Source organism: Xiphophorus hellerii, chromosome 20, assembly GCF_003331165.1.
Source record: "Xiphophorus hellerii strain 12219 chromosome 20, Xiphophorus_hellerii-4.1, whole genome shotgun sequence".
NCBI classification, from domain to species: Eukaryota; Metazoa; Chordata; class Actinopteri; order Cyprinodontiformes; family Poeciliidae; genus Xiphophorus; species Xiphophorus hellerii.
In genome coordinates this window covers 20114567-20139019 of record NC_045691.1, presented here as the reverse complement: position 1 = coordinate 20139019, position 24453 = coordinate 20114567, and the positions used below count along the sequence as shown (strand labels likewise).

At 42.0% G+C, this 24453-nt stretch overlaps 2 protein-coding genes across 9 annotated transcripts in view; one reads left to right on the top strand and one right to left on the bottom strand.

Annotated features, from left to right (window-relative positions):
* Nucleotides 1-24453, top strand: part of LOC116710686 (low-density lipoprotein receptor-related protein 1-like) — a 111406-nt gene that overhangs the window by 72733 nt on the left and 14220 nt on the right. For all 7 annotated transcript variants that reach the window (XM_032549850.1, XM_032549847.1, XM_032549853.1 and 4 more), the window contains 40 exons: nt 1101-1305; nt 1394-1558; nt 1645-1889; nt 3262-3393; nt 4050-4277; nt 4710-4884; nt 7041-7135; nt 7233-7382; nt 7478-7618; nt 7784-7909; nt 8032-8163; nt 8248-8382; nt 9402-9531; nt 9648-9774; nt 9863-10014; nt 10099-10223; nt 10310-10684; nt 15658-15847; nt 15933-16137; nt 16250-16442; nt 16833-16958; nt 17252-17380; nt 17464-17583; nt 17741-17854; nt 17955-18104; nt 18250-18372; nt 18463-18579; nt 19390-19518; nt 19594-19716; nt 19814-19954; nt 20862-21049; nt 21578-21761; nt 21834-21919; nt 22004-22123; nt 22278-22465; nt 23242-23447; nt 23564-23752; nt 23829-23977; nt 24066-24159; nt 24260-24376. In XM_032549850.1, coding sequence (XP_032405741.1) covers nt 1101-1305; nt 1394-1558; nt 1645-1889; nt 3262-3393; nt 4050-4277; nt 4710-4884; nt 7041-7135; nt 7233-7382; nt 7478-7618; nt 7784-7909; nt 8032-8163; nt 8248-8382; nt 9402-9531; nt 9648-9774; nt 9863-10014; nt 10099-10223; nt 10310-10684; nt 15658-15847; nt 15933-16137; nt 16250-16442; nt 16833-16958; nt 17252-17380; nt 17464-17583; nt 17741-17854; nt 17955-18104; nt 18250-18372; nt 18463-18579; nt 19390-19518; nt 19594-19716; nt 19814-19954; nt 20862-21049; nt 21578-21761; nt 21834-21919; nt 22004-22123; nt 22278-22465; nt 23242-23447; nt 23564-23752; nt 23829-23977; nt 24066-24159; nt 24260-24376 — 6219 coding nt within the window. The remainder of the gene's footprint in view (nt 1-1100; nt 1306-1393; nt 1559-1644; nt 1890-3261; nt 3394-4049; nt 4278-4709; nt 4885-7040; nt 7136-7232; nt 7383-7477; nt 7619-7783; nt 7910-8031; nt 8164-8247; nt 8383-9401; nt 9532-9647; nt 9775-9862; nt 10015-10098; nt 10224-10309; nt 10685-15657; nt 15848-15932; nt 16138-16249; nt 16443-16832; nt 16959-17251; nt 17381-17463; nt 17584-17740; nt 17855-17954; nt 18105-18249; nt 18373-18462; nt 18580-19389; nt 19519-19593; nt 19717-19813; nt 19955-20861; nt 21050-21577; nt 21762-21833; nt 21920-22003; nt 22124-22277; nt 22466-23241; nt 23448-23563; nt 23753-23828; nt 23978-24065; nt 24160-24259; nt 24377-24453) is intronic.
* On the bottom strand, nt 10727-15643 carry LOC116710687 (delta-type opioid receptor-like). 2 transcript variants are annotated; one of them, XM_032549854.1, is made up of 2 exons: nt 14005-15643; nt 10727-13909 (listed from the first exon to the last, which is right to left on the bottom strand). In XM_032549854.1, the coding sequence occupies exon 2, from the start codon at nt 13833-13835 to the stop codon at nt 12804-12806; it is 1032 nt and encodes a 343-aa protein (XP_032405745.1). In that variant the 5' UTR covers nt 13836-13909; nt 14005-15643; the 3' UTR covers nt 10727-12803. The 2 variants fall into 2 exon arrangements, with proteins under 2 accessions (XP_032405745.1, XP_032405746.1); XM_032549855.1 differs by having other exon boundaries at nt 14048-15643.

Here is a 24453-nt window from a genome sequence, read left to right as displayed (position 1 = left end):
ATGACATGAACTTGTTAGTTCCTCTGTCCGTTGTAGTAGCTGATATATTGTGAAAATCCGGTAGAAATGATGCACTAATGGAGTCATGTTTATATAGAAACAACCGCTGCCAGGCTTTGTTTGTGAGACTTACGGTCACGTGGGTCGGTTGTGGGCGGAGCTTGGTAAGGTCCATTATTTTCCTCTCATCTGCGTTTGGCTGCCAAGCTGCTAACTGACTAGCTGTTGCTTCAATCTCCTCTGAAAACAGGAGTTACAAGAAACGTGGTTACAGAAAACGTCCAGTTTTTTTGGTTACTTCCAAGAAACTTCTTGGAAGTTTCTACAGTAACTTGGTACCCACTGTAACTTGTGGGTACAGTTCACTACAAAAAACATCTTCTTCAAACTTCAAATGGGTTGAAGAAATGGGTTCATTCATTGGAATGAACCCATTTCAGAAAATCCCAATTGTCTCTTTAAAGGCCTGTCAGTTACAGAGGTCTGTATTGAAGTTGTTTGGGTTTTTGAGCATGTCAACATTGTTCAGAACACAATACTGACTCATCCCAAATAATTACTCATCACTCTCATTAGGGAGGCAGTGGGAAATTAAAGGGTTAGAGAGAGGCTGTGATCTCTCTTTAGCCCTGACACCACATATTTAGCTTCTAGGAGCTGCTCTGTAATTGTACAGTCACTTTGTCTTTTGTTTTTATTGTGCCGTTTTGTTTTCTCTACATGGCATCTAAACACTTCATTAGGGGACAATTTGTGATACTTGGAGTCTTATTACAATTACAAAATTTCTAAGTACTAAACCCCTGTAGATCAGTGCTGTGGGCTACAGTAGCCTGAAAAAGCTGTCATCAGCAGATTCTTGCCAGCAGAGCCTTTAACCATGTGAAATTAAATAGAGTGCAAATTCAACAAGTACCTTCAGCACACAGATAATTATTTGTTTTCCTAAATAGCCTGATGAAACAGGATTTAATTGGGCATCACATAATAAAGCTTTGAAGAGTTCCACCAATACAACTTTATAAGTGGCTGCAGATGAAGGACCTGATAAAAATCAGGATGTTTGAATGTTTTTCTTGTCTCTTTTCCTCCTCCTTCAGCTTTAACCAGCTTTGATGTAGTGATCCAGTATGGGTTGGCTACACCCGAGGGTCTGGCAGTGGACTGGATAGCAGGAAACATTTACTGGGTGGAAAGCAACCTTGATCAGATCGAGGTGGCCAAGTTGGACGGCACTATGAGGACTACTCTGCTGGCTGGGGAAGTGGAGCACCCTAGAGCTATTGCTCTTGACCCCCGCGATGGGTAACAGCTGCACTGCTTGCTTTTACCTCCTGCAAATAAAACAGAGCATAGTCACAACAAGTCACTATGTTAAAACATATTTCTGCAGAATCCTCTTCTGGACAGACTGGGACGCTAGTTTGCCGAGGATTGAGGCTGCATCCATGAGCGGAGAAGGCAGGAAGACGATCCATAAGGAGACAGGCAGTGGAGGATGGCCTAACGGACTCACTGTGGATTATCTGGAGCGGCGCATCCTGTGGATTGATGCCAGGTCAAACAAATAAAAAAAATACCTTTTAACTTTCACATTTTATAGATCTTTACAGAAACATGTAGCTAAAGTTGTTACTTTCACAGATCCGATGCTATTTATTCTGCTAAGTATGATGGTTCTGGACTGATTGAGGTCCTGAGAGGCCATGAGTACCTCTCGCATCCTTTTGCTGTCACCATGTATGGTGGAGAGGTTTACTGGACGGACTGGAGGACCAACACGCTGGCCAAGGCAAACAAGTGGACTGGGAACAACGTGACTGTGGTCCAGAGAACTAATACACAGCCCTTTGACCTGCAGGTCTACCATCCATCCAGACAACCACAAGGTATCAGTGTATACAATCATTATTTGCCAACTAAAAGTCAATAGTTATTATTATTATTATTATAATTATTTGTTGTATATGTACCTGACAAAGCAATACATTCAGCTATAAGTGCTTTTCTTTTGGTTGCACAGTTCCTCCAGTTTTTATCTTGCCATTGTTTTGTGTTTAGTTGTTTTGACTGCAGAGATGCACCGATCAGGCTTGTCTTGGCATGTACTGATTTCTGATTTCTTGCACTCTTAAGACTGAGTTATAGTTGCACTTTTGAGAGTTGGATTTGAGCTCGCGTGAGCCAAGACAGCGGTATGGCATTTATAGTTGACATGTACTTTGGATCCATATTCTCCTAGAAGGTTTATATAAATGCCAGCATAAGGGGAGCTGCTCTGTAAGAAAATCTTCCAAATCATCCAGTTTGTGTGAATGGTGGCATGCGCAATTCACACTGAGTTACAAAAATTCAGAGGTGCACAACCAGACACTGCGACAGCGGCGAGGCAAACGCGCAGTGTTCGGGTCGATGCACCGCCACGCATCCTGTTCTATATGCCACCATTAAACCTAGCTTCAACCTACCCATCCCAATTTGGACCAATTTTGATTTTGGTTTGCTATGAGCTGAGGGAAAGTGAAATTTAGCTGGTTTAATCTCTGTTTTTCAATTATGTGGATAGTTTTCTTTGGCAATTTTTCACCTATTTGAGGAACCAGGCTACCTTGGGTAGATATCTGTTACAGAAAATAGTCGGGAAGTTGTACTTTTCATACCTAAGCATCTTGTACTGGTTGAACATTCCCCACATTTTGCTTCAGTCATCTCCTGGTTTTAGTTTTCAGTTCATAGGTACTGTTAACTTTAAAATATATAACAAAAGCAGTGTGAATAAGTTTGGACAATCATAATAAATTACACACTCTTTTGCAATGTTTATTTGTAATAAATCAATGTTAGTGGACATATTTAGATCAATTTAATAAAGCACCGTGGAGGCAATAAAAGAAAGAAAACACTCATCAGTCATTTTGTAGAAAAAACATGGTCGGGATATTTTACATTTATTTTCAGAAATGCAATTATAAAGTTAACAATTGTAGGAACTGTGGATCATCACTGTGACTTTTTTTTTAAGATTGTGTGGTGCTAGTGTCCTTTTCTATTAGTAGCTTCACAAGAAGAATGGCAGAGAGAGGAGAGGAAGAAATGCAGAAAATGGCCTGGGGTCGGGACCATCAGTGTCTAAAATAGACACATCAGTGTCTAAAATACTCTGCCCAACTAATTTACTATTTGTGCACCTAATAAAATTACCGACCGTCTGCATGTGCACCTTCTCAGTCCGTCTTCTAATCTACACTGTCGTTTGTGCAGCTCCAAATCCCTGTGCAGCTAAAGATGGCAAAGAGCCCTGCTCCCACCTCTGCTTGATCAACTACAATCAGACGTTCTCCTGTGCATGTCCCCACCTCATGAAGCTGGGCACCGACAAACGGACGTGCTTTGGTAAGTCTAAACACGTTTGTTTTTTTTCTTACAGTAGAGAGTGGAGGGGGTTGTTGCTGTTTGTGTGTAGAAATGTGAGTCTCTGAAGAGGGAACGTCTAATCTTAATATAATGTTTTCTTTTTTATAGTGGCAGTCTGTTTATTTTTTTTTGCTTGAGTTTAATATTCAGGGCAAGGCTCTCAATTATGTTGCGTGATATTGGATCCGAGGAGCCATTATTTCTGTCCCCCACATCCACAACATACTCTTGCCTGACTGATACAGTCTGACGGAGTCATTAGTCTCCCATCTCAATCCCCCCTTTCCATTTCTTATTTCTATCTCTGAAGCCGCGCAGATTTAAACAAACAGTGACTGCTGAGTTTATCCTATTTGTTATGAATTTTCACTGATTGAATTTACTCTCACCACGGTTGCTGTGCTATTACCCTGCTAGATATAATCACGTCAGTCAAAAATACAATTGAATTAAGTGTTTGTTCAAGCAGCAGGAAAAATACAAAGAAGCACTCATCCTTGCAGCAACTATCCTTCCACAGATTAGGCATTACTTCCTTTTCAGAGATTACCCTTTTGACTTGCTGCTGCACTTACCGCTTGACTAATTTCATTGAGCATTAATGGACGCATGTCAACATCTCGTCTCCCCCGCAGAATCTCGCCAGTTTCTGCTTTATGCTCGACAAATAGAGATCAGGGGAGTGGACATAGATAACCCATACTACAACTACATCATCTCCTTCACTGTGCCGGACATCGACAACGTGACGGTGGTGGACTATGACGCTCTAGAGCACCGCATCTACTGGTCAGATGTGCGGACACAAACGATCAAGCGAGCTTTTATTAATGGAACCGGAGTTGAGACCGTGGTCTCTGCTGGTAAGGATGATGAGGCAGAACCTCTTTCAAAGGATCATTACTTAGACTTGTGAAGGAAATGTCTGTTTGGGCAGATTACTTTGGCATAATATTTTTTTTTTTTAAATGAGAAACTGCAAAGTATATTAGGCACGGACTGAAAAAATTATAATATTTTACCATTGAAATTCAGATAAAAAAAATAAACTTTTGTTGGATAGAGGGTTAATAGTCAAAATACAGCTAGCAGACAACCAACATACAAGTGTGCAGACATTGTTCAACTGAAAAATCAATGAAAAACTGTTTAAACTAAAAGAGCTCCAGTGATAAGGAGTCACACTATAGTTTTACCTTTGTCCTCTCTACTGTCTATTATTTTTAAAAGGCTTGTTGAATTTCTGTCTAAACCAAAGACTTGATCTGCAATTTATGTTTGTTGTGTTTCATCAGATCTACCCAATACACACGGCCTGGCGGTGGACTGGGTGTCCAGGAACCTGTTCTGGACTAGCTATGATGCCAATAAGAAACAGATTAATGTCGCCAGACTGGATGGCTCCTTTAAAAATGCTGTCATCCAGGGTTTGGACAAACCACACTGTCTAGTGATGCATCCAATGCTGGGGTCAGTACCACACACTCACACACACGGAAATAGAAAGAGGCTCCTCATAAAGTTGTCAGATGTAGAAACACTTTCATTCTCGGAAACTGCTGTGAGACATATTTTTTCTTTTACCCAGTGACCTTTTCTTCCATATATGGGTCCTTACTGAACCCCCAGCACATGTGGTCTCTACATATAAACAAACACCCACTCCTATGACAAACACCATTCAGCTAACTTTGACTTTATAAGATCCAATTAAAACTGATATTTTCAATGCCAGCCTTATTCATTACAAAAAGTAATCTTATAGATTACTCTATATACTATACTTTTTATGTTTGTGTAAATTCATAGCACTCCTAAAGCAAATAGATAAATAAAAGACATATAGAAAAGTCATATAGAGAGGAAATAACAGAAATACAGAATAGTGCTGAGGTAAAGACTTTGCTGCTCTGAGTGAAGAGCCATATTGTCCAAAAACTACCACTGGTTTTACTGATAATATAAAACACATTACTGTGCATCTTCTCAGTTTTCCCCTTATGTAGTCACTGTTAATAAATAGATTACCGACAGCTAACCCTTAAGCATTTTCTTACTATAAAAATGGCTTTAAAGTTTGTTCTCTCATTTAATTGTAATCCTCTGCTGCTTCTGTCTTTTATTTTGTCACTTTCTGAGCTCAGACAGACTCTGTGTCTGATTCACAGCCAGTGTCTCTGTCTTTCTCTCACTTTTTCCATTTAAGTTCTTTTTGTTTATTCTACATCCTGTCCCCTCCTGCGTTACTTAAAACATTCATTTTTTCCCCTCCTGAAACTCTCCCCCCAATCTCCAAACAGAACTTGGCTCCAGCCTCCCCCTCGGTCAAACAGCGCACAGACAAACCATCTGTACCTCAAATACTGTGGTTCTGCAGAAATATGTGTGCCTTTGTGTGTTTGATTTCCATTTAGAAAGTGTGTCTGTTGTTTGTTTACTCCGTTGTCTCTTTGAAGGACTCAGTGAAGAAGAGGACTGTTTCCGATCAGAGCTTTGTTGGTGTGTTTGAAAATGAGAAGCAGATGTTGGAAGCATATGCTGGAGCTGCCTGCTTTCTCTGCCACACAAACACTCTTGACCCCAACTGGAGTGGGTGGGGTCAAGAAAGGTTGGGGCAGGATAATCTGTGTGTTTGCACTAAAAAAAGGGAAAAGCTTGAAAGAGGAAATGTGAATCCCCTAGTGTGTTCTTTTTTTTCCCCAGACATGTTAAATATAATAAAGGCTGTGGCTGGATGTAGTTAGAATTAAAAGGAAGTGATACATATTAAGTAATACGCAATGACACATAACAAAGGGCTGACAATTGTATCTGGTTACGACATGACATTAAACAATTAACTAAGTTAAAAAGGTAAAAAAAATAACAAAATTAAACTTTTATGTTAGTTTATAAGTTTTCAGAGGTAAAAGAGTTTGTGAAATCTGGAGTTTTAGAGTGACATACAGTAGATTTCAAAAGTGTCCCCTTCCCTGGAAAACATAATTGGGAAGTGGAATGTAAAGAATACTTCATTTTCCTTATTTTTTCTTTCTAGCAACCCAAAATCTAAAAATTGTTGTTTTTTACTTTAATCTGATATCCCAAGTGTGACCAATTGCAATCAGTGTCAATCCAGATGTTCTATGAAAGCCTCAAAGGTATGTTAAAAAACAATAGTGGACAAACAGCATCACAAAGACCAAGACATGCAGCAAATGGGTCAGAGAGAAAGTTTTAGAGAGATTTAAAGGAGGATGAGGTCATAAGACCAAAGAATGACTCCCAATGTGACAGACATGAGTCAAATTGATAATTGTATGCAAGTCTTATTGCTGTTCACAGATGTTCTAGTTTGACTTCTTTTGCAAGAAACTTTGACAAACTTGTCAGTATTTGGTATGAAAAACTGGCTGGAACACATCCTGAGTTAGAGTTCTCAGATTTTTATTTGTAAAAGAGTATCAGAACCATGCATCATTTGTGTCACACACACTACTTTGTGTTGGTATATCAGAAAAAAATGCAATAAGATACATAAAAGTTTGAGAAATTTGCAAGGCTCTATAGGCTACACTAAGTATTTTTTATATGTTCTGCTGATAAAAAACCTTTAAAATTGATGGTTATCTGTGTGTCCACACCAGGAAACTGTACTGGACAGACGGCGACAACATCAGCATGGCCAACACAGACGGCAGCAACCGCAGTGTCCTCTTCATCAACCAAAAAGGCCCTATTGGTGAGAGAACCATTGTCCCCCTGTGTTTGTGACTAAGAGACAGCTCCCCCTAGTGATGAGGTCAGACATTGCTCTTACATGCTCTTTTGTTTCCTAGGCCTTTCCATCGACTTCGATACGGCTCAGCTCTACTGGATCAGCTCAGGAAACAGCACCATCAACCGCTGCAACCTGGACGGTTCTGGACTAGAGGTGCTGGAAGGCACCAAGGGCAAGCTCGTCAAGGCTACAGCGCTTGCTATTATGGGTAGGCCTTAATGTGCCCATTATCATAAACTCCTTATTTTAGCTGCAGTTTCAGCAAAAATGTGTAATGTCTATGTTGTGTGATGTTCACCAAAGGGGATAAGCTGTGGTGGGCGGACCAAGGAACTGACCAGATCGGAACGTGTGATAAGAAAGACGGTGGCAACTGGAAAGTCCTGCGGAACAGCACTTCGCCCATGATGTACATGAAGATCTACAATGAAACCGTGCAAAAAGGTGCAACATTTGTTTGTTAAAGTCCTTTGAAAGGCAACGTGCATCTGTCTGACCGAGGGTCTAATTTAAAGCCTCTGAATGTTTATCACAGGCACTGCTGTTTATACCCGGTTACTCATCTTTGATTTATTTTGTGTGTTTGTCTTTGTGCGTTTCGGCTCACAGGCACCAATTTCTGCAGCAAAAACAATGGAGACTGTTCCCAGCTGTGCCTCCCCACCTCCCACAACACCAGAGCCTGCATGTGCACTGCAGGATACAGCCTGCGAACCGGGCAGCAGTCCTGCGAGGGTAGGATGTGTTTGCATGCATACAAAGATCCTAATTTCAGACAAATTCTGCTTCACAAGCTAACATAAATGGTCAGGGAGTGGCTCAGAGATTTAGGAGATCTACTTTTGTGTTTATTGCAGGAGTGGGCTCCTTCCTTCTGTATTCTGTTCATGAAGGCATTCGGGGTATTCCTCTGGACCCTTCAGACAAGTCTGATGCTCTAGTACCTGTCTCTGGTACCTCACTAGCTGTTGGCATAGATTTCCACGCTGGTAAAGTTTTCTTTTTTTCCCCCCTCTCTGACTTTCTTGTTATAATTTCCCTTTATTGATCAGGAAGCCTGTTTACTTTTGTAGAGAATGATACAATCTATTGGGTGGATATGGGCCTGAGTACCATCAGCAGGGCCAAGAGAGATCAGACCTGGAGAGAAGACGTGATTACCAACGGCATCGGGAGAGTGGAGGGGATCGCTGTTGACTGGATAGCTGGTGAGAAGCATCACCAAAGAGACTGAACAATGTAAAACTTAAGAATGGCAACAAAAAAAAGCAATACAGTCATTTGCTAGTTATATAGATAGATCACTTTAGTTTTTTTTAAAAATTTGACATTTAAAACAAGATGTGTATTTCAATGGCGATGTTGTTAAATGTGAATAACACTTACAGTTTAAAAGAAAACCGACATTCTTTAAATCAACAAAAAATATGTGCTTTACTTGTACAGTTTTACAAGTGCTGCTCACAAAAAACGCCACAAATCTTAGAAATATGGCTGCAGAAAAAGCTTCTTTTTGTAAATCGCCCATGGAAAAACTAATGCATTTTTAAAGATAGCTCGGAGGTGCACTGTATGAGTGGGTAATAAACTCAACTGTCTGCAATTAAATTTATATACTCCTTTATTTAAAATCATGTAATTATGTTTTTATTTGAAGTTCACTGAACTCTGTGAATACAAAACAAAGTTTCCCCCAGAAAATTTGCTAAGCCCAGTGGTTGGGCGCTAGGGCAGTCATTCATCCAGCGGCTCGTCCTGTTCTTGAGTTGAAAAATGTTTAAAGTTGACAAGAAATGTGAAAATATCACTTGATAGTCATGTTTTATTGAAAGATTGGAAGATTAACACCTGAACACCAACTATAAAGCCTTAAAAAATGTAAACATTTTAAAAAGACTTTATAGTGCTTTTAAAACTATAAAAAGACTATAAAGACTTTATAGTCTTGGTGTTGCCAACTTTATAGTTATAAAGTCTTAAAAACTGTAAACATTTTAAAAAGACTTAAATAAATAAGCAATGCTTAGCCTTGTGGGGGCACAAGTAAAGCCTGGTGGCCTGCCAGACTTATAATACACTCGGGGATACCCTGCAAAAATATTTTAAAAACTTGAACTAAAAAAGGGACAGATGAGCAAAACATGTCATTTTTAGACTATATATACAGTGGACGTACATCTTGCCTACAGATCTGTCTGTTTCAACATTTCTCCTCTGTCCTACACAGGAAACATTTATTGGACTGATCAAGGTTTCGATGTGATCGAGGTGGCTCGCCTGAATGGCTCCTTCCGGTACGTGGTGATATCCCAGGGCCTGGACAAGCCACGCGCCATCACCGTGCATCCTGAGAAAGGGTGAGAATTACAAAATGAAATACGCTGTTCAGCTTAACCACCAAATTTGTAGTTTCAGTTCACTATTGATTACACTATTTAAGTGTTTCTGTGCTCCTACATGCTTTTACTGGCAGCTACCTGTTCTGGACAGAGTGGGGTCAGTACCCCCGCATCGAGCGGTCCCGCCTGGATGGTTCACAGAGGGCGATCCTGGTCAACGCTAGTATCAGCTGGCCCAACGGGATCTCCATTGACTATGAGGTAAGCCACAATGGAGCACTTCTTTATGCTATTAAGATGAAGGTGCAGGGAGTGTGCAGCATCGTGATTACTTCATGTTGGTGTGTAGGACGGTCTGCTGTACTGGTGTGATGCCAGAACAGACAAGATCGAGCGTATTAACCTGGAGACTGGAGAAAACAGGGAGGTGGTGCTGGCCAGCAACAACATGGATATGTTCTCTGTGTCTGTGTTTGAGGGCTACATCTACTGGAGTGATAGGTCAGATATTCCCCAGCTGCTCATTATGATTTTCTTTACGTTTCCAAGCATTAGCATCTGATGAACGCTTTGTATTTCGTGCAGGACACATGCGAATGGTTCCATTAAAAGAGGCAACAAGGACAATGCATCAGACTCCGTCTCTCTGAGAACTGGTATTGGTGTTCAGCTTAAAGATATCAAGGTTTTCAACAGGGCCAGGCAGCAAGGTAAGCAAACCCAAAGAAGGGGGAAAAAATATCCATAATTTGATTTAAAAATCAATGCAGTTCCTTATGCTTGTGTCTGTTCGCAGGAACAAATGTGTGCAAAGTGAACAATGGTGGCTGTGAGCAGCTGTGCCTTTACCGCGGCAATGGCCAGCGCACTTGTGCCTGCGCTCATGGCATGCTGGCCGAGGACGGCCGCGGCTGCCGTGACTACGACGGCTACCTTCTCTACTCGGAGCGTACCATACTCAAGAGTGTCCACCTGTCAGATGAGAACAACCTGAACGCGCCCATAAAGCCGTTTGAAGATCCGGAGCACATGAAGAACATCATCGCACTCACCTTTGACTACAGAGGAGGAGGGGGCAAAGGAGCCAACCGCATCTTCTTCAGCGACATTCACTTTGGTAACATCCAGCAGATCAGCGACGATGGATCGGACCGCAAAACTGTCGTAGAGAGTGAGTTTCCCTACTTTTCAGTTTTAGTTTTGCAACTCGGTCAACTTTTGTCTCCTCATAAAAACATTCATACTTTTCAAGTTGCATTTTGTAACATTACAAACAAACTTTTGGGGGGTACCTCTATGATAAACCACCACAAAGTAGTTCATAGCTGAAAAGCAGAAAGAAACTGATACACTATAAATTGTACTCATACGAATTTGAAAAGTACGGCATAGATGTCTTTGTATTTAGTCTCTCTGAATCAAAATACTTTGTAGAAATTGTCTGTTCAAATGCCCCTTGTACAAAACGAAGAAGTTCAAAGGGTAAGGATATTTCTACAGATATTTTCTCTATTTATCTTCTTTCTTTTTTATTCCCACATTCTCCTCTAACATACAAACCCTGTCATTTGCCAAACTGTGTTTTTTTTTTCCAACCTTTTTCTTTCGATTTTAGAAAAGGGCTTGTGTGTAACCGTCAACCCCCTGATGAGAAATCCTCCTGGAGAACAAAGCTGCAAGATTTTCCACAGAAACTCCCACTTATGTAAACAGAACCAGGAAATCTTTCTTCTCAAGTTGTTGCCAAACCCAAAAGAAAGGGGAATTATTTTTTTATTTATGCTTTGAGAACAAAATGGACAGGAGGTCCAGAAACAAATAGACCTTCATTTACTTTATCTGAGCACAACAAAACACAGGTGCAATGTTAATGTTTTACCAAAGTAGCTTCGCTTTAATCTGTTTAACATGGAATGTGATTCAGAATTGGTTCTCCTACTGCGCCCGTAAGCCATCCACACCCACAGCAAATCTTGTGATCGTCTTATGCAATTCAGTTCTCCTATCTGTAATCTACACTACAGATAAAAAAAATAAATGTTTGTTTTTATTTCTTTACCAAATAATGCGTTCAGATTGAACAAATGCTGTCTACAAACATCGGTTTTCAAGTTTTACCACAGGCTGTTAACTAGGTTGAAGTCTGGACTTTAACCAGGTCATTTACACATGATTATGCTTTGATCTATATTGCTGGCTCTCAAACATTTTACAGTAGGTAACACCCAAGTACACACAAAGTTTGACAGTTTGAACAAACTCATTTCATTTAAAACAATGGGGCAAAAGGAAAATAAGCTTCATAATTTGTTGCTCAACACTTATTTGTTTGTTTGGGATAATTGGTCAGAAGAGGGAGCTTAATGTTATGTTTAATGTTCTATTGTTACTCTGACATGTACATTTACAAGATTTAAAGTTGGAGAAATTAATAGATTCTGAGTCCAAATCAGAGGATTCTTACCAACCCCAACGTCAAAATCCAAAATGGCTACTTTGCACTTTAGTCGTGGCTGAATATGAAGAGGAATAACTTTTTATTTGTACTTTTTATACAAATCACATACTGTGCTTTATTAAACTAGTTGCTGTGCTGTTTGACAGTACAAATCTCAGAAAAAATATTTATTACATTGTGTTGCTACTAGCAGGTCTCCTGATCAACAAATAACATGCATTAATTAGCAAATTTTATTGATTTTCTAACTTGAAACAGAAATACATTTAGATTTGATGCTATTTGCTGATCTGAGATTGAACTTTACAAAGGAATAAATCACAGCGTAAGTTGATGCCAGCATTTGTTCCTGGCCCACTCTCATCAGTTGCTACACAATTATTACATTAATATTTTTCTTGCAAATTATTAATGCCAAAATTTCATCTAAGTACCACTGAATGCAGATCATAAATGCCTTTTAGCTCTAGCTGCAATGTGTTGCTGTACAGACAACGACCCTAAACATGCAGTCAGTTTTCTTTAGCGGGTTTGCTGTATCTGCTACAAGGCTTGTAAACAGTCGAGCCTTCTTATCTCTTTATTTCTTGCCACTCTTCCCCGGAATAGACAATTCCTACTGTTCTTGTAAACCATCTGGACACAAAGCAAATTTTAAGACCGTTTTCACAATGATCTCTTAATGCGACTCAAGGGTGAATACCGGTTTACAACGAGTGGCATAGCTTTCCAGTTTCAGTCTGTCACCGATGCCAAGTGGCAACCATTTTCTTCACAGGTCTTACAGCATAAAGTTTGTTTTCCAGTCAGTGAGTTGGTTACATTAATACTGTCAGACAACAGACAACACCACATTGTTCTTTACTTTTTGCCGTTCCCGTTTGAAAATTCTCAGCAGATCCTGTCTGAACTTTTGGGACATCAGGACGTAGAGGATAGGGTTCATCACTGTAGAAGAGGTTGCCATTAGGCGAGCAAACACACTAAAGGCGCCATAATGCGGCGTGGCCCCAGTGGCCCCCGAGTTTGGATTGGCCAGTAAGGCCAGCGTCAGTCCATACGAGGGCAGCCAGCACACAGTAAAGGCCAGCACCAGCATGGCTGTCGTCTGAGTCACTTTGCTTTGATAGCGCTCGACTTGAGGGGCCCTGCCAGCTTGCTGGCCCCGCCACAGGAACACGTAGATGCTGCCGTATGCCACTGTGATGGTGACCAGTGGAAGCATGAAGGCTGCGAGGAAGTGAAACAGTCCATAAATCATCTGCTGCTCGTGAGATAGGAAGGCAAAGCAAGTGAGGCCGTCAGTGATTTCTCGAGGGGGTCCCACGGAGCGGAAAGCCAACTGAGGGGCTCCGAGGGAGCAGGCTGGGACCCAGATGAGGACGGCGATCATGGAGACCCTGCGAGGGATGAGCAGGCTGTATGCTCTGGTGGGTTTCACCACAGTCAGATAACGAGAGACGGCCAGCGCCGCCAGGGTGAAGACGCTGGCGGACGAGCAGGCAGATCCCAGGAAGCCCACCAGACGGCACATGACGTTCCCAAACGGCCACTTCTGCATGGCTATGGAGACCGTGTAGAAGGGAATCGTGGAGAGCAGAAGCAGATCTGCAGCGCTCAGAGCCAGCAGCAGGATGTCCGTTCCCTTGCCCATCGTGGACACCTGGGGAGTTTGTCCAGTGTGTCCCACCCCCCTCCTCTGTCGTCCACACAAGATCACCATCACTAAGCTGTGTCCAGTAACTCCCAGGATCAAAATGAGTGAATCCATTATGGGGACGAGGATCTGCTCCACGCTGCTGCTGTTCCCCACTGGACCCTCTGGACCAGAAGAGTTCAGCATCCTGTCCTCAGTCCAGGTCATTCTGACGCTCTTAATACTCCCCAACAGCTTGTTTGGTCATTACACTCAGCCAGTCATAAAACAGCTGATAATACCTGTAGAAAGGATTAGTCACAGTCAATAACAGTCTTCCAAGAAATAACATCATACGGATTTCCAGACACGTAACTGTGAGGGTGCTGACAATTACCAGGCAGTTTTTAGAGGAGAAGGTGATTGTTAAATATAAACACCTGCTTCTTCTTGACATGCTCCTATCGGGACATGACCGTCGACATAACAGACTTGTTTAGTGATGCATCTATTTTCCATGTGCCGTCCAATCAGCTCTTTGCTCCTCTTTGTGATCCCTGTGATCTTGAATGAAAGCTGTGAGTTCAGATCTGGCATCTCACAGCAGCCCACCGCTCCACATCACTTCTCAGTCGGACAAATCAATCCACAGCCCTCTTTTCTCCGCAGAGAGGGATATTCTGCAAAGCGTATTGGGAGCATGATGTGAACGGAGAAGGTGAAAAGCTTGACTGTAAGCGGTAGGTGAACTCTGGACCGATTATGAGACAGCACACCAGAGATGGGTTGGTCGCCTCTCTGTGGGAGGACCTAATGAGGCCTAGCAAAGTTTTTTTTTTCCCATGCTTCATCATTTTAGGTTCTTATCAGAAAGGATAAGATTTGTTTAGAAGTCCTTGTGCATGGATGTACAAAATATGCATAGAAACTATAAATAAACAAGAGGAGTCAGTGGAATGGAGTTCGCCTGCAAAATCTGGGTAATTATTGACTTCCAGCCTGATAGCAAACACTGAGCAGCTATCACACCTACTGCAGGCAGCTGCCATGAAATCTGTGTCAGGAAAGCCACCATTAGGAGTTATAAAACTGGAACTCATCTGTATGATTGGCAACAGCAAATGTATACATGCCGAGATAATTTAGGTCAACAAAAAGATCAAGGAGTTTGTGTAAAAAGGAAGATTTGGAGATTTACAGCTCATTAGCAGCTCTAAAGAGAGAGGGAACAAGGAACAATGTATTACATGTACATCGATTTTTACTGCGCAGTGATTTATGAATGCAAAAAAAGTGTTGTTTGGAAAGTTGCTCAACTTCGGAGCAGCGTTGCTTCACTTAGAAACATTCATAACAGAAACAGTGAATCATGTCTGGTGTTAGACTGAAGATGTGCCTCATCTGGCAAGGAGCCTCACTGGGTATTTGGCCAGAAGTGGGAAAGACTTAGTGAGGTCGTATCCAGTCCTGAGAAAAGACCTCTTTTATCACTATTAACAATGTTCCCACGAGATCTTGGAAAATATGGAATTTAAATGTGAGGATTTTCTACGGATGAAAGCATAGTAAAATATGTGTACTCCATATCTGTCCATCCATCTGTTTAAGAACCGTGTAATAAAAGGAACTATTACAGAAGTTTATTTTTATTTTTAAGCAATCCTGCTCTTAATGAAACCTTGTAAGCGTGCATGTGTGGCTGTTTCTCATTAGCAGCACAGCTGTTCTCAGTCTGAACTTTGTGTTCCTCTATCCTCTGGTGTACTCCACCTCCCTACAGGCAGAAAAAATCACAACGTTTAGCTCATTTCAAGGTTGTGCAACAGAAAATGACCCCCTCTCATCTGTTGATGTAGTGTAATAAAAAGTTAGCTTGTGTCCTTTTGGCATCGTGGTTGTTGGATAAAAGACCTGAAGGACATATTACTCCCAACTCCAGAGTTGTGACTTTGTGATACCAGGCAGCACTTACCTGCAAGCAGAGGACTGCGTTTGGCATTTGAACACAACCTGTGACTGACATGCTTCTTCGCTTTCCTTCCTGTGTCAGATGTGGGCTCTGTGGAGGGCTTGGCGTACCATAGAGGCTGGGATATGTTATACTGGACCAGCTACACTACGTCAACCATCACCCGCCACAATGTGGACCAAAGCCGCTGGGGCGCCGTTGACCGGAACACCGTGGTCACGATGTCTGGAGACGACCACCCGAGGGCGTTCGTGCTTGACGAGTGTCAGAGGTCAGAGCTGGTTTTTTCTTTCTTAACTTTCACACATTTGTTCTTAACACTGACCATGTCTGTGTTGCGGTATTTCTACCGACAGCCTGATGTTTTGGACCAACTGGAATGAGCAATCTCCCAGCATCATGCGTGCTACGCTGGGTGGTTCTAACGTCCTGGTGATCATCGGCACAGATATCAGAACCCCCAACGGGCTGGCCATCGACCACCGAGCTGAAAAGCTTTATTTCTCTGATGCCACCCTTGACAAGATTGAGCGCTGCGAGTATGATGGCAGTCGGAGATACGTACGTAATCACATATCCGACCTTTGTAAGGCTGTGCTAATAGTAGCAATAGAATATGTGTGGATGTGATTTCCTGATCAACTGATGTCATAAACTGTTATTTCTACCTCAGGTGGTGCTGAAGAACGAGCCGGTCCATCCGTTTGGCCTGGCTGTTTACGGAGACTACATCTTCTGGACGGATTGGGTCAGGAGGGCTGTCCTTCGTGCCGACAAATACACCGGGGCTGAAATGAAGGTGTTGCGTGCCGACATCCCCCAGCAGCCCATGGGCATTGTTGCCGTGGCCAACGACACAAACAGCTGTAAGTCAGGGCTCAGCACGATGTGTGGAGTGATTACTTTGTCATTATTGCAGCTCTCCACAAATAACCTGACTTAAGTCAAAGTCAAAGCTGATCTAAGTTTTTGTTAATATTTATGCGCATGAATTCAGATTCTCTTTGCAAGTTATATGGTGTTGCCTACATTTTTAAGACAACACCGTTGCTTGCAGATAAACACGCAAGCCTTAAAATAGTATAGATATTTGTATCTGAGGGCTTGATATTCAAGCATGAGAAAATTCTGGACTTCTCTACTTGGGATCCAGCATGATTGCTATATGATAAATGGTCTTCCCACAGTTGCAAGGTCTAATTTCTAGGTACTGTGTGCAGCTTTGTTTACTTCTCACAATCCTCATGTTTGCACAGGTGAGTTCTCTCTGTGCCGAGTCCATAACGGAGGATGTCAGGACCTGTGTCTGCTGAGCTCTGAAGGAAGAGTCACCTGCGGCTGCCGTGGCGAACGAAAGCTTTTGGACGACAACACCTGCACTGGTACGACGAGAGTCAGATTAACTAAAAACAGTCTGGGTTAACATGTGTGGATCCATAATCAAACATTAATGCGCTCTAAATCTTTTAACTAGATTCTATTTTATGAAGATGTTTTCACCAATCTAGCTATTGCTTCTGCTCTCTGATCACACACCTGAGGGAATAGCCTGCAATTAATAATTTAAGAAATATACGTTTTGACAAAAAAAAAAGATATTTTGGAGTTCATTTTGGTTTTTAATGAGGTTTAAATTGAAAACCTTCACTTTTGCCCTCCTCTGTTTGTGCCTCAGGCGTCAACTCCACCTGTACAGGCGTTGATGAGTTTGAGTGCGGAAACGGAGACTGCGTGAACTACACTCTAACTTGTGATGGCATGGCTCACTGCAAGGACAAGTCTGATGAGAAACAGTCCTACTGTGGTGAGGACAATCTTTCCTCTGTACAATAATGTATTTTTCTTTCTGACATTGGAAATTTCACCCCATTTCTCTCTGGTTCTCAGCCAATCGCGTGTGCAAGAAGGGCTACAGGCGGTGTACAAATGGCCGCTGTGTGGGGCACAGCTCTTGGTGCAACGGGCAGGATGACTGTGGAGACAATTCGGATGAAGTCTTCTGCAATAGTGAGTCTACTTTGAGAAAACGGGGAGAACAGTGGAGTAAAATTACGATAAAAGATTGCGAAAGGGTTAAAAACTAAAGTACTAAATAATTGGGAATGGCTAAAAACTGCTGAGTTTTAAAGTTCTAAATGCTTATTTACCTGAACACTTTCTCCAGCCACGTTGTGCTCAGCCGATCAGTTCCAGTGCAGAGACGGAAGCTGCATCTCCAACTCCAGCAAGTGTAACCAGAAAGTGGACTGTGAGGACGCGAGTGATGAGATGAACTGTCGTAAGTTGATCCAGTCTCTTGGACAGAACAGTAATAATTTTCTGCTAAACTCAGCATGTCACTCGGAGGCTTCAGTTTTTGTTTGTTTTTCTTCACGAAGCTCCCACGGACTGTTCCTCTTACTTCCATCTGGGAGTGAAGAGTGTGATGTTTCAGAAGTGTGAGTTCACCACGCTCTGCTACGTCCCCTCATGGCAATGTGATGGAGCCAACGACTGTGGAGACTTCTCAGATGAAAGGAACTGCCCAGGTGCTTTGAATCTTCATCGACTGATACGTCGAGTATTCATCTTAGATTACACCAGAAGAAACAGAAAAATAAAAAGAGAACAGTTTGAACTTAATTATAATACAGGATATTTTTCTTGTTCTTATCGTTAACTTTGCTCTGTCAGGGGCCGGCAGGACGAAGTGTCCCCTGCCCTTCTTTGCGTGTCCGAGCAACCGCTGCATCCCCATGAGCTGGACGTGCGACGGTGAAAATGACTGTGAGAACGGTGCCGATGAAAATCACTGCGGTACGACCTGAGACGAGCTGAAATCCTGATGGATTCTTATTTTCCTGGAGAAGTGATGCCTCTTTCATACCCCTATCTTTGTTTTTGTAGATAAGGTCTGCTCACCGTCGCAGTTTGAGTGTAAGAACCACCGCTGCATTTTCAGCCGCTGGGTGTGTGACGGGGCTGACGACTGCGGTGACAACAGCGACGAGGACGTTCACTGCAGTAAGCGCAAAATATATTTTGTCCCATAGAAAAAATATACATTTGTATAATGCAATATTCATATTCAATTGAAGTGATTTACACATAAAAATGGCGACATGCATTTGTGTTCATCCTCCAATACTCTTATACACCTAAATAAAATCCACAAAATTATGACAAAGAGCAAGGAACACAGCAGACAGTAGAAGGTTGTAGAAGTTTAAATGTCTCACAATGGCAGCATCATGCTGTGGGTAAGCTTTTCTTTAGCAGGGACAGGAAAGCAGGTCAGAGTCGATGGGGGAGATGAATGGAGCCACAGTGGGAATGATTTTGATCAAAGCATGTTAATGTGTTAGAATGGCCCAGTCAAAGTCCAGACCTAACTCCAACAGACTGGTTCCTGTCTGACTCAGATTGAGCTGGATTGCAAAGAATCTAAGAATCAACTTTAAAACTGTTTATGAAGGTGGGTTGATTATAAATACCCACCACACTTTTCAAATTTTTTTGAAAGACAGCGACTTTCAAAAAAAGAAGCTGCCCTTAAATGATGCCATGGCTTTTATTTAAAAGCCATGGCATCATTTTATTCCCATTTCACAGTTTTACACGACTTGTTGTTCTGTCAATTAAAGATAATTTAGTAAACTTTGAGGCTTGTGGCTGCGCCATAAGAAAATGTGAAAAAGAAAGATTCGTTCAAGGGGTAGAATTACATCTGTGCTGTAAATAAATGGAAGGATAGCTGACCTGAGTGTGGCTTTATGTTTTTTTTTATGATACTCTAAAAAATTCATGTGACTGAGCTGTAACATTTTTTTATAGAGAATAAAAGCTGCAGTCCGGGGACATTTCGATGTCCTGGGTCAAATGTGTGCATTCCTCAACGCTGGAAATGTGACGGCGACAAAGATTGCCCCGATGGGTTCGACGAGAGTGTCACAGTTGGATGTGGTGAGCTGAAGCCCTCTGCTCTGTTTGAGGGAGAAATAAATCACTTGTTTTCTCACCAAATGATTTCTGTCTCAGTCTTCAACGACACATGCAGCGGGGACGAGTTCATGTGCCAGAGCCGAGAGTGTATCCCCAAGCACTTCGTGTGTGACCATGACAAAGACTGCAGAGACGGCTCCGATGAGTCCCCCGAGTGCCGTAAGCGGTCCTCTTCCACCTAATGGGCCAGTCATTCAAACACTTTCTCCTTCTCTTGCCATTTTTATTTGAGTACACTCGCTGTTTGTCACCGCAGACTACCCGCCGTGTGGTCCTGACAGTTTCCGCTGCGCCAACGGAAGCTGTCTGCTCCACAAGTCCTGGGAGTGCGACGGAGAGTTTGACTGCCACGATCATTCAGACGAAGCACCGAAAAACCCTCACTGCTCAAGTCCAGGTCAGATCACCACAAACACACCACACTGCTCTGGGAAAAATAAGAGACCACTGCGAAATTATCAGTTTCTCTGATTTTACTCTTTGTAGGAATAAGTTTGTGTAAAAGTAACATTGTTCTTTTTTTTTCTATGAACTACTGACAACATGTCTCAGAAATTCCTAGCAACAATTTATTATTTATTTGCAGAAAATAAGAAATTGTCAAAATAACGAACAAGATAAAGTGCTTTCAGACCTCAAATAATGCAAAGAAAACAAGTTTATATTCATTTAGAAACAACAAAACTAAAGTTTGAACTCAGGAAGAGTTCAGAAATCAATATTTGGTGGAATAATCAGGAGGTTTTCAATGGGGTTCAGTGCAGTGGGCTCTTCAGTTTTTCCAGAGTTGTATTTGTTGCATTTCTTAGATTTTTTTCCTTTAGGAAATTTAAACTTGCTTCAACATTTTAGTGTTTTTTTGTAACATTAGACTTGAGATTAATGCATGAAAATGAGAACCATTAACTGGAATATCAACAATCTGAATTGTTTATTCAGATATATGCATACATTTATTTACAACAGTTGTTGTCAGTCTTGGGCAGGACAATGTAGTAAAAATGATTATTCATAAAATTTGATTTCCCTGAGTTAGGAAGGTTAATTAAACCAGAAAAAAGCAGGAAATGATTTGAATGCAAAATAGAAACAACACTAAAGCAGAGAAAGCAACAAATAAGCTGCAAACAACCACAATAAATGTCTCATTGAACACTGAATAAAAAATGCTTATGTGAAAGGAAAAAGTCTGATTTCTCAATAGACTAGAACTAACCTCAGAAGCAATCTTTGAAATGTCATCAGCTTGAGTGAAGTTTTCTCTCCGCTTGTTTCTCATTTAATTTCTTTGTTCCACTGAACAGAAAAGAAATGCAATGACACCGCGTACGCCTGCAGTAATGGAAAGTGCATCGCTGAGGCTCTGCTCTGTGACCATAAGGACGACTGCGGCGACGGCTCTGATGAGCTGAACTGCTTCATCAATGAGTGTCTGAACAGGAAATTGAGCGGCTGCTCGCAGCTCTGTGAGGACCTGAAAAAAGGCTTCAAGGTGAGCAGGAAACAAAACGTGTGCAGAGTGGACCAGAAAGCCTGGAACTGGATTTATATTTACAGTATGCTGGAAAGAGTTTGGACAATTGTGTGTGATGTCCTGTTTTCTCTATCTACCCAATTTTCTAAAGGTTTCTTCTTTTCTTGCTTCCTTTCTTCTGTACTTTCTTTGGTTCCTTCTTTCCTCCCTTCCTTGTATCCTTCCTGCTTTTCTCCATTCCCTCCTTCTTTTGTTCTTTCACTCCTTCCTTCCTGCCTTACTTCCTTCATTCCCTCCTTTCTTCTTTCTTTCCTACCTTCTTTCATTCCTTTTTTCACTCTTTCCTTCCTTTTTTCTTCTTTCCTTCCTTCCCTCCTTTCTTCTTTCCGTACCCCCTTCCTTCCTGTCTTCCTTAAATAAATAGCTGCTCTAAATTCATAGTAAATATGTTTATAAATTGTTTTTACTCTTCTAAATGTTTGACAGGAAACATTTGTATCCATGTTTGCTGTTGCTTTACCAGCTCCTTCCTTTGCTCCCTCACAGTGCCGCTGCCACCCAGGTTTCCGTCTCAAAGACGACAGGAAGACCTGTGTGGACATAGACGAATGCACGACCTCTTACCCCTGCACCCAGCGCTGCATCAACACCCATGGCAGCTACCACTGTCTGTGTGTGGAGGGCTTCCAGCTCAGTCCGGAGAACCCAACGATATGCAAATCTGTTTCTGGTAAGAAAGCGACAGTTTAATAACAGTCCCGTGTTTCAGACAAATCCCCTCATCTGTGCTCTCACCTTGCAGACGAGGAGCCGTTCCTCATCTTTGCCAACCGCTATTACCTGAGGAAGCTCAACTTGGACGGCTCCAACTACACCCTGCTCAAACAGGTGAGCCCTATGCGTCATTTTGGTGATTGTGCTGCAGACGTTTGTCGTGTCATTAAACTAATCCGACTTCTCTGCTGCTGTCAGGGCTTAAACAACGCCGTGGCTCTGGACTTTGACTATCGGCAGCAGATGATTTATTGGACAGATGTCAACACGCAGGGCAGCATGATCCGACGGATGCATATCAACGGCAGCAACGTTCAGGTTGGTGTTGCAGCGTCCTGTCTTTGAACGATAAGAGGATAATTAAAGCTGCCAGCCTTCTTAACATCCTCATCCTCAAGCATGAGGATGAGGATGTTAGAAATAATTAGACCCATCCATGTTACATACAGATAGCTTCTTGTTCTTCTGTCAGGTTCTTCACCGCACGTTGCTCAACAATCCTGACGGTCTGGCTGTGGACTGGGTCGGAGGAAACCTGTACTGGTGTGATAAGGGACGGGACACTATAGAGGTGTCAAAGCTGAATGGAGCGTACCGGACTGTTCTGGTCAATAGCGGCCTGAGGGAGCCACGTGCCATCGCTGTGGACGTTCGCTACGGGTGAGAGCGATCAAGAACCAAACGAGTCCTGCATCTCCACTGTGATGTCGATATTATTTAAAGTGGATACATGGGCATACAGTGCAAAAGTTAGATAGTAAAACCTTTGTTTCACCAGGCAAAATGTTAAAAACAATTTCTTATTCACAAAAGTACATTTTGTCATATCAAAACAGTTCTCCACCAGATATTGATTTCTGAGCTCTTCCTCAGTTGAAACTTTAGTTTTGTTGTTTCTAAATGAATATGAATCTGTTTTCTTCGCATTATTTGAGGTCTGAAAGCACTGCATCTTTTTCGCCATTTTGCCAATTTCTCATTTTCTGCAAATAAACACTAAATTGTTGCTTGGAATTTCAGAGACATGTTGTCAGTAGTTCATAGAATAAAAAAACAATGTTCATTTTACTCAAACATATGTCTATAAAAAGTAAAATTAGAGAAACTGATCATTTTAAATGGTCTCTTAATTTTTTCCAGAGCTGTACATATAAATGCTGGAAAATACTGTAATAAATAAACAGTTAGAGGACAATGAGCCTAAAAATTCAACCAGTCCCACAGAAATGATTCAGAATAAAGAATGTATTATGTTAGAATTGGCAATTCAAAGCTGAATTGTTGCGTGAAACATTAAATACATCACCCTCACTACTTTTTTGTTCTCATAAAACACATTAAAGTGATTGTTTGTGACAAAAAGTGATATGTTTTAATGGCATGAATACTTTAGCTTGAACAATAACAGTAATATTACTCACGGTCATCCCTGACAGGTATTTGTACTGGTCTGACTGGGGTGACAACCCTCACATTGGGAGGATCGGGATGGACAGCACCAACCGGAGTGTCATCATTAAAGATAAAATCACCTGGCCTAACGGCTTAGCCCTGGACTTCATCAACGACCGCATCTACTGGGCGGATGCTCGAGAGGACTATATTGCGTTCGCCAGCATGGATGGAACCAGCAGACACACTGGTAAATCACAGATAATTAAAAACATATTTAACTTAATTTTTATTGCTTTTTACTTTGTTTCATTTGTCCTGTGTGTTGGCGCGTGTGTGTGTGTGTGTGTGCGTGAACTCCTGTAGTTCTCTCTCAGGATATTCCTCATATCTTTGCCATGACTCTGTTTGAGGAGTACATCTACTGGACAGACTGGGAAACAAAATCTATCAACAGAGCTCATAAGACACAGGGGACCAACAAGACGATGCTGATCAGTACCCTGCACAGACCGATGGACATCCACGTATTCCATGCATACCGCCAGCCTGATGGTACACGCTGCTCCAATCTTTGATGTCTCTGTCTGATTTCATCCTGGCCGTTTACGTTCCCTTCTGTTCTCACCAGTGGCCGGCCATCCGTGTCAGATAAACAACGGCGGCTGCAGTAACCTGTGTTTGCTCTCGCCTGGCGGGGGCTACAAGTGTGCATGCCCCACCAACTTTTACTTGGCCGCAGACGGCAAACGCTGTCTGTCCAACTGCACGGCGAGCCAGGTGAGCTTGTGCAGAGGTGTCACTAAACAACTTGTTTTCCCCTTTAAAAAAAAAAAAAAAAAATCATGTTTATCATCTATTCTTTTAGTTTGTCTGCAAAAATGACAAGTGCATTCCATTTTGGTGGAAGTGCGACACAGAGGATGACTGTGGGGATCGCTCAGATGAGCCCGCAGACTGCCGTAAGTGATTAGCCAGATCAGTCGATTTCTGTTGATTTTCTTGTTGATGTTTTAAGAATATTGTGTTGTAACGATGTGCTGTGCCTGGCCCTCCCTACAGCTGAGTTTAAGTGCAAACCCGGTCAGTTCCAGTGCGGCACCGGCATCTGCATCAACCCTGCCTACATCTGTGACGGAGACAACGACTGTCAGGATAGCTCTGACGAAGCCAACTGCGGTAGAAACACTCGCACATGCATAATTACTGATTTACTCTTTTTCCGTACACCACTCGTTGCTCATGGGCTTCCCTTT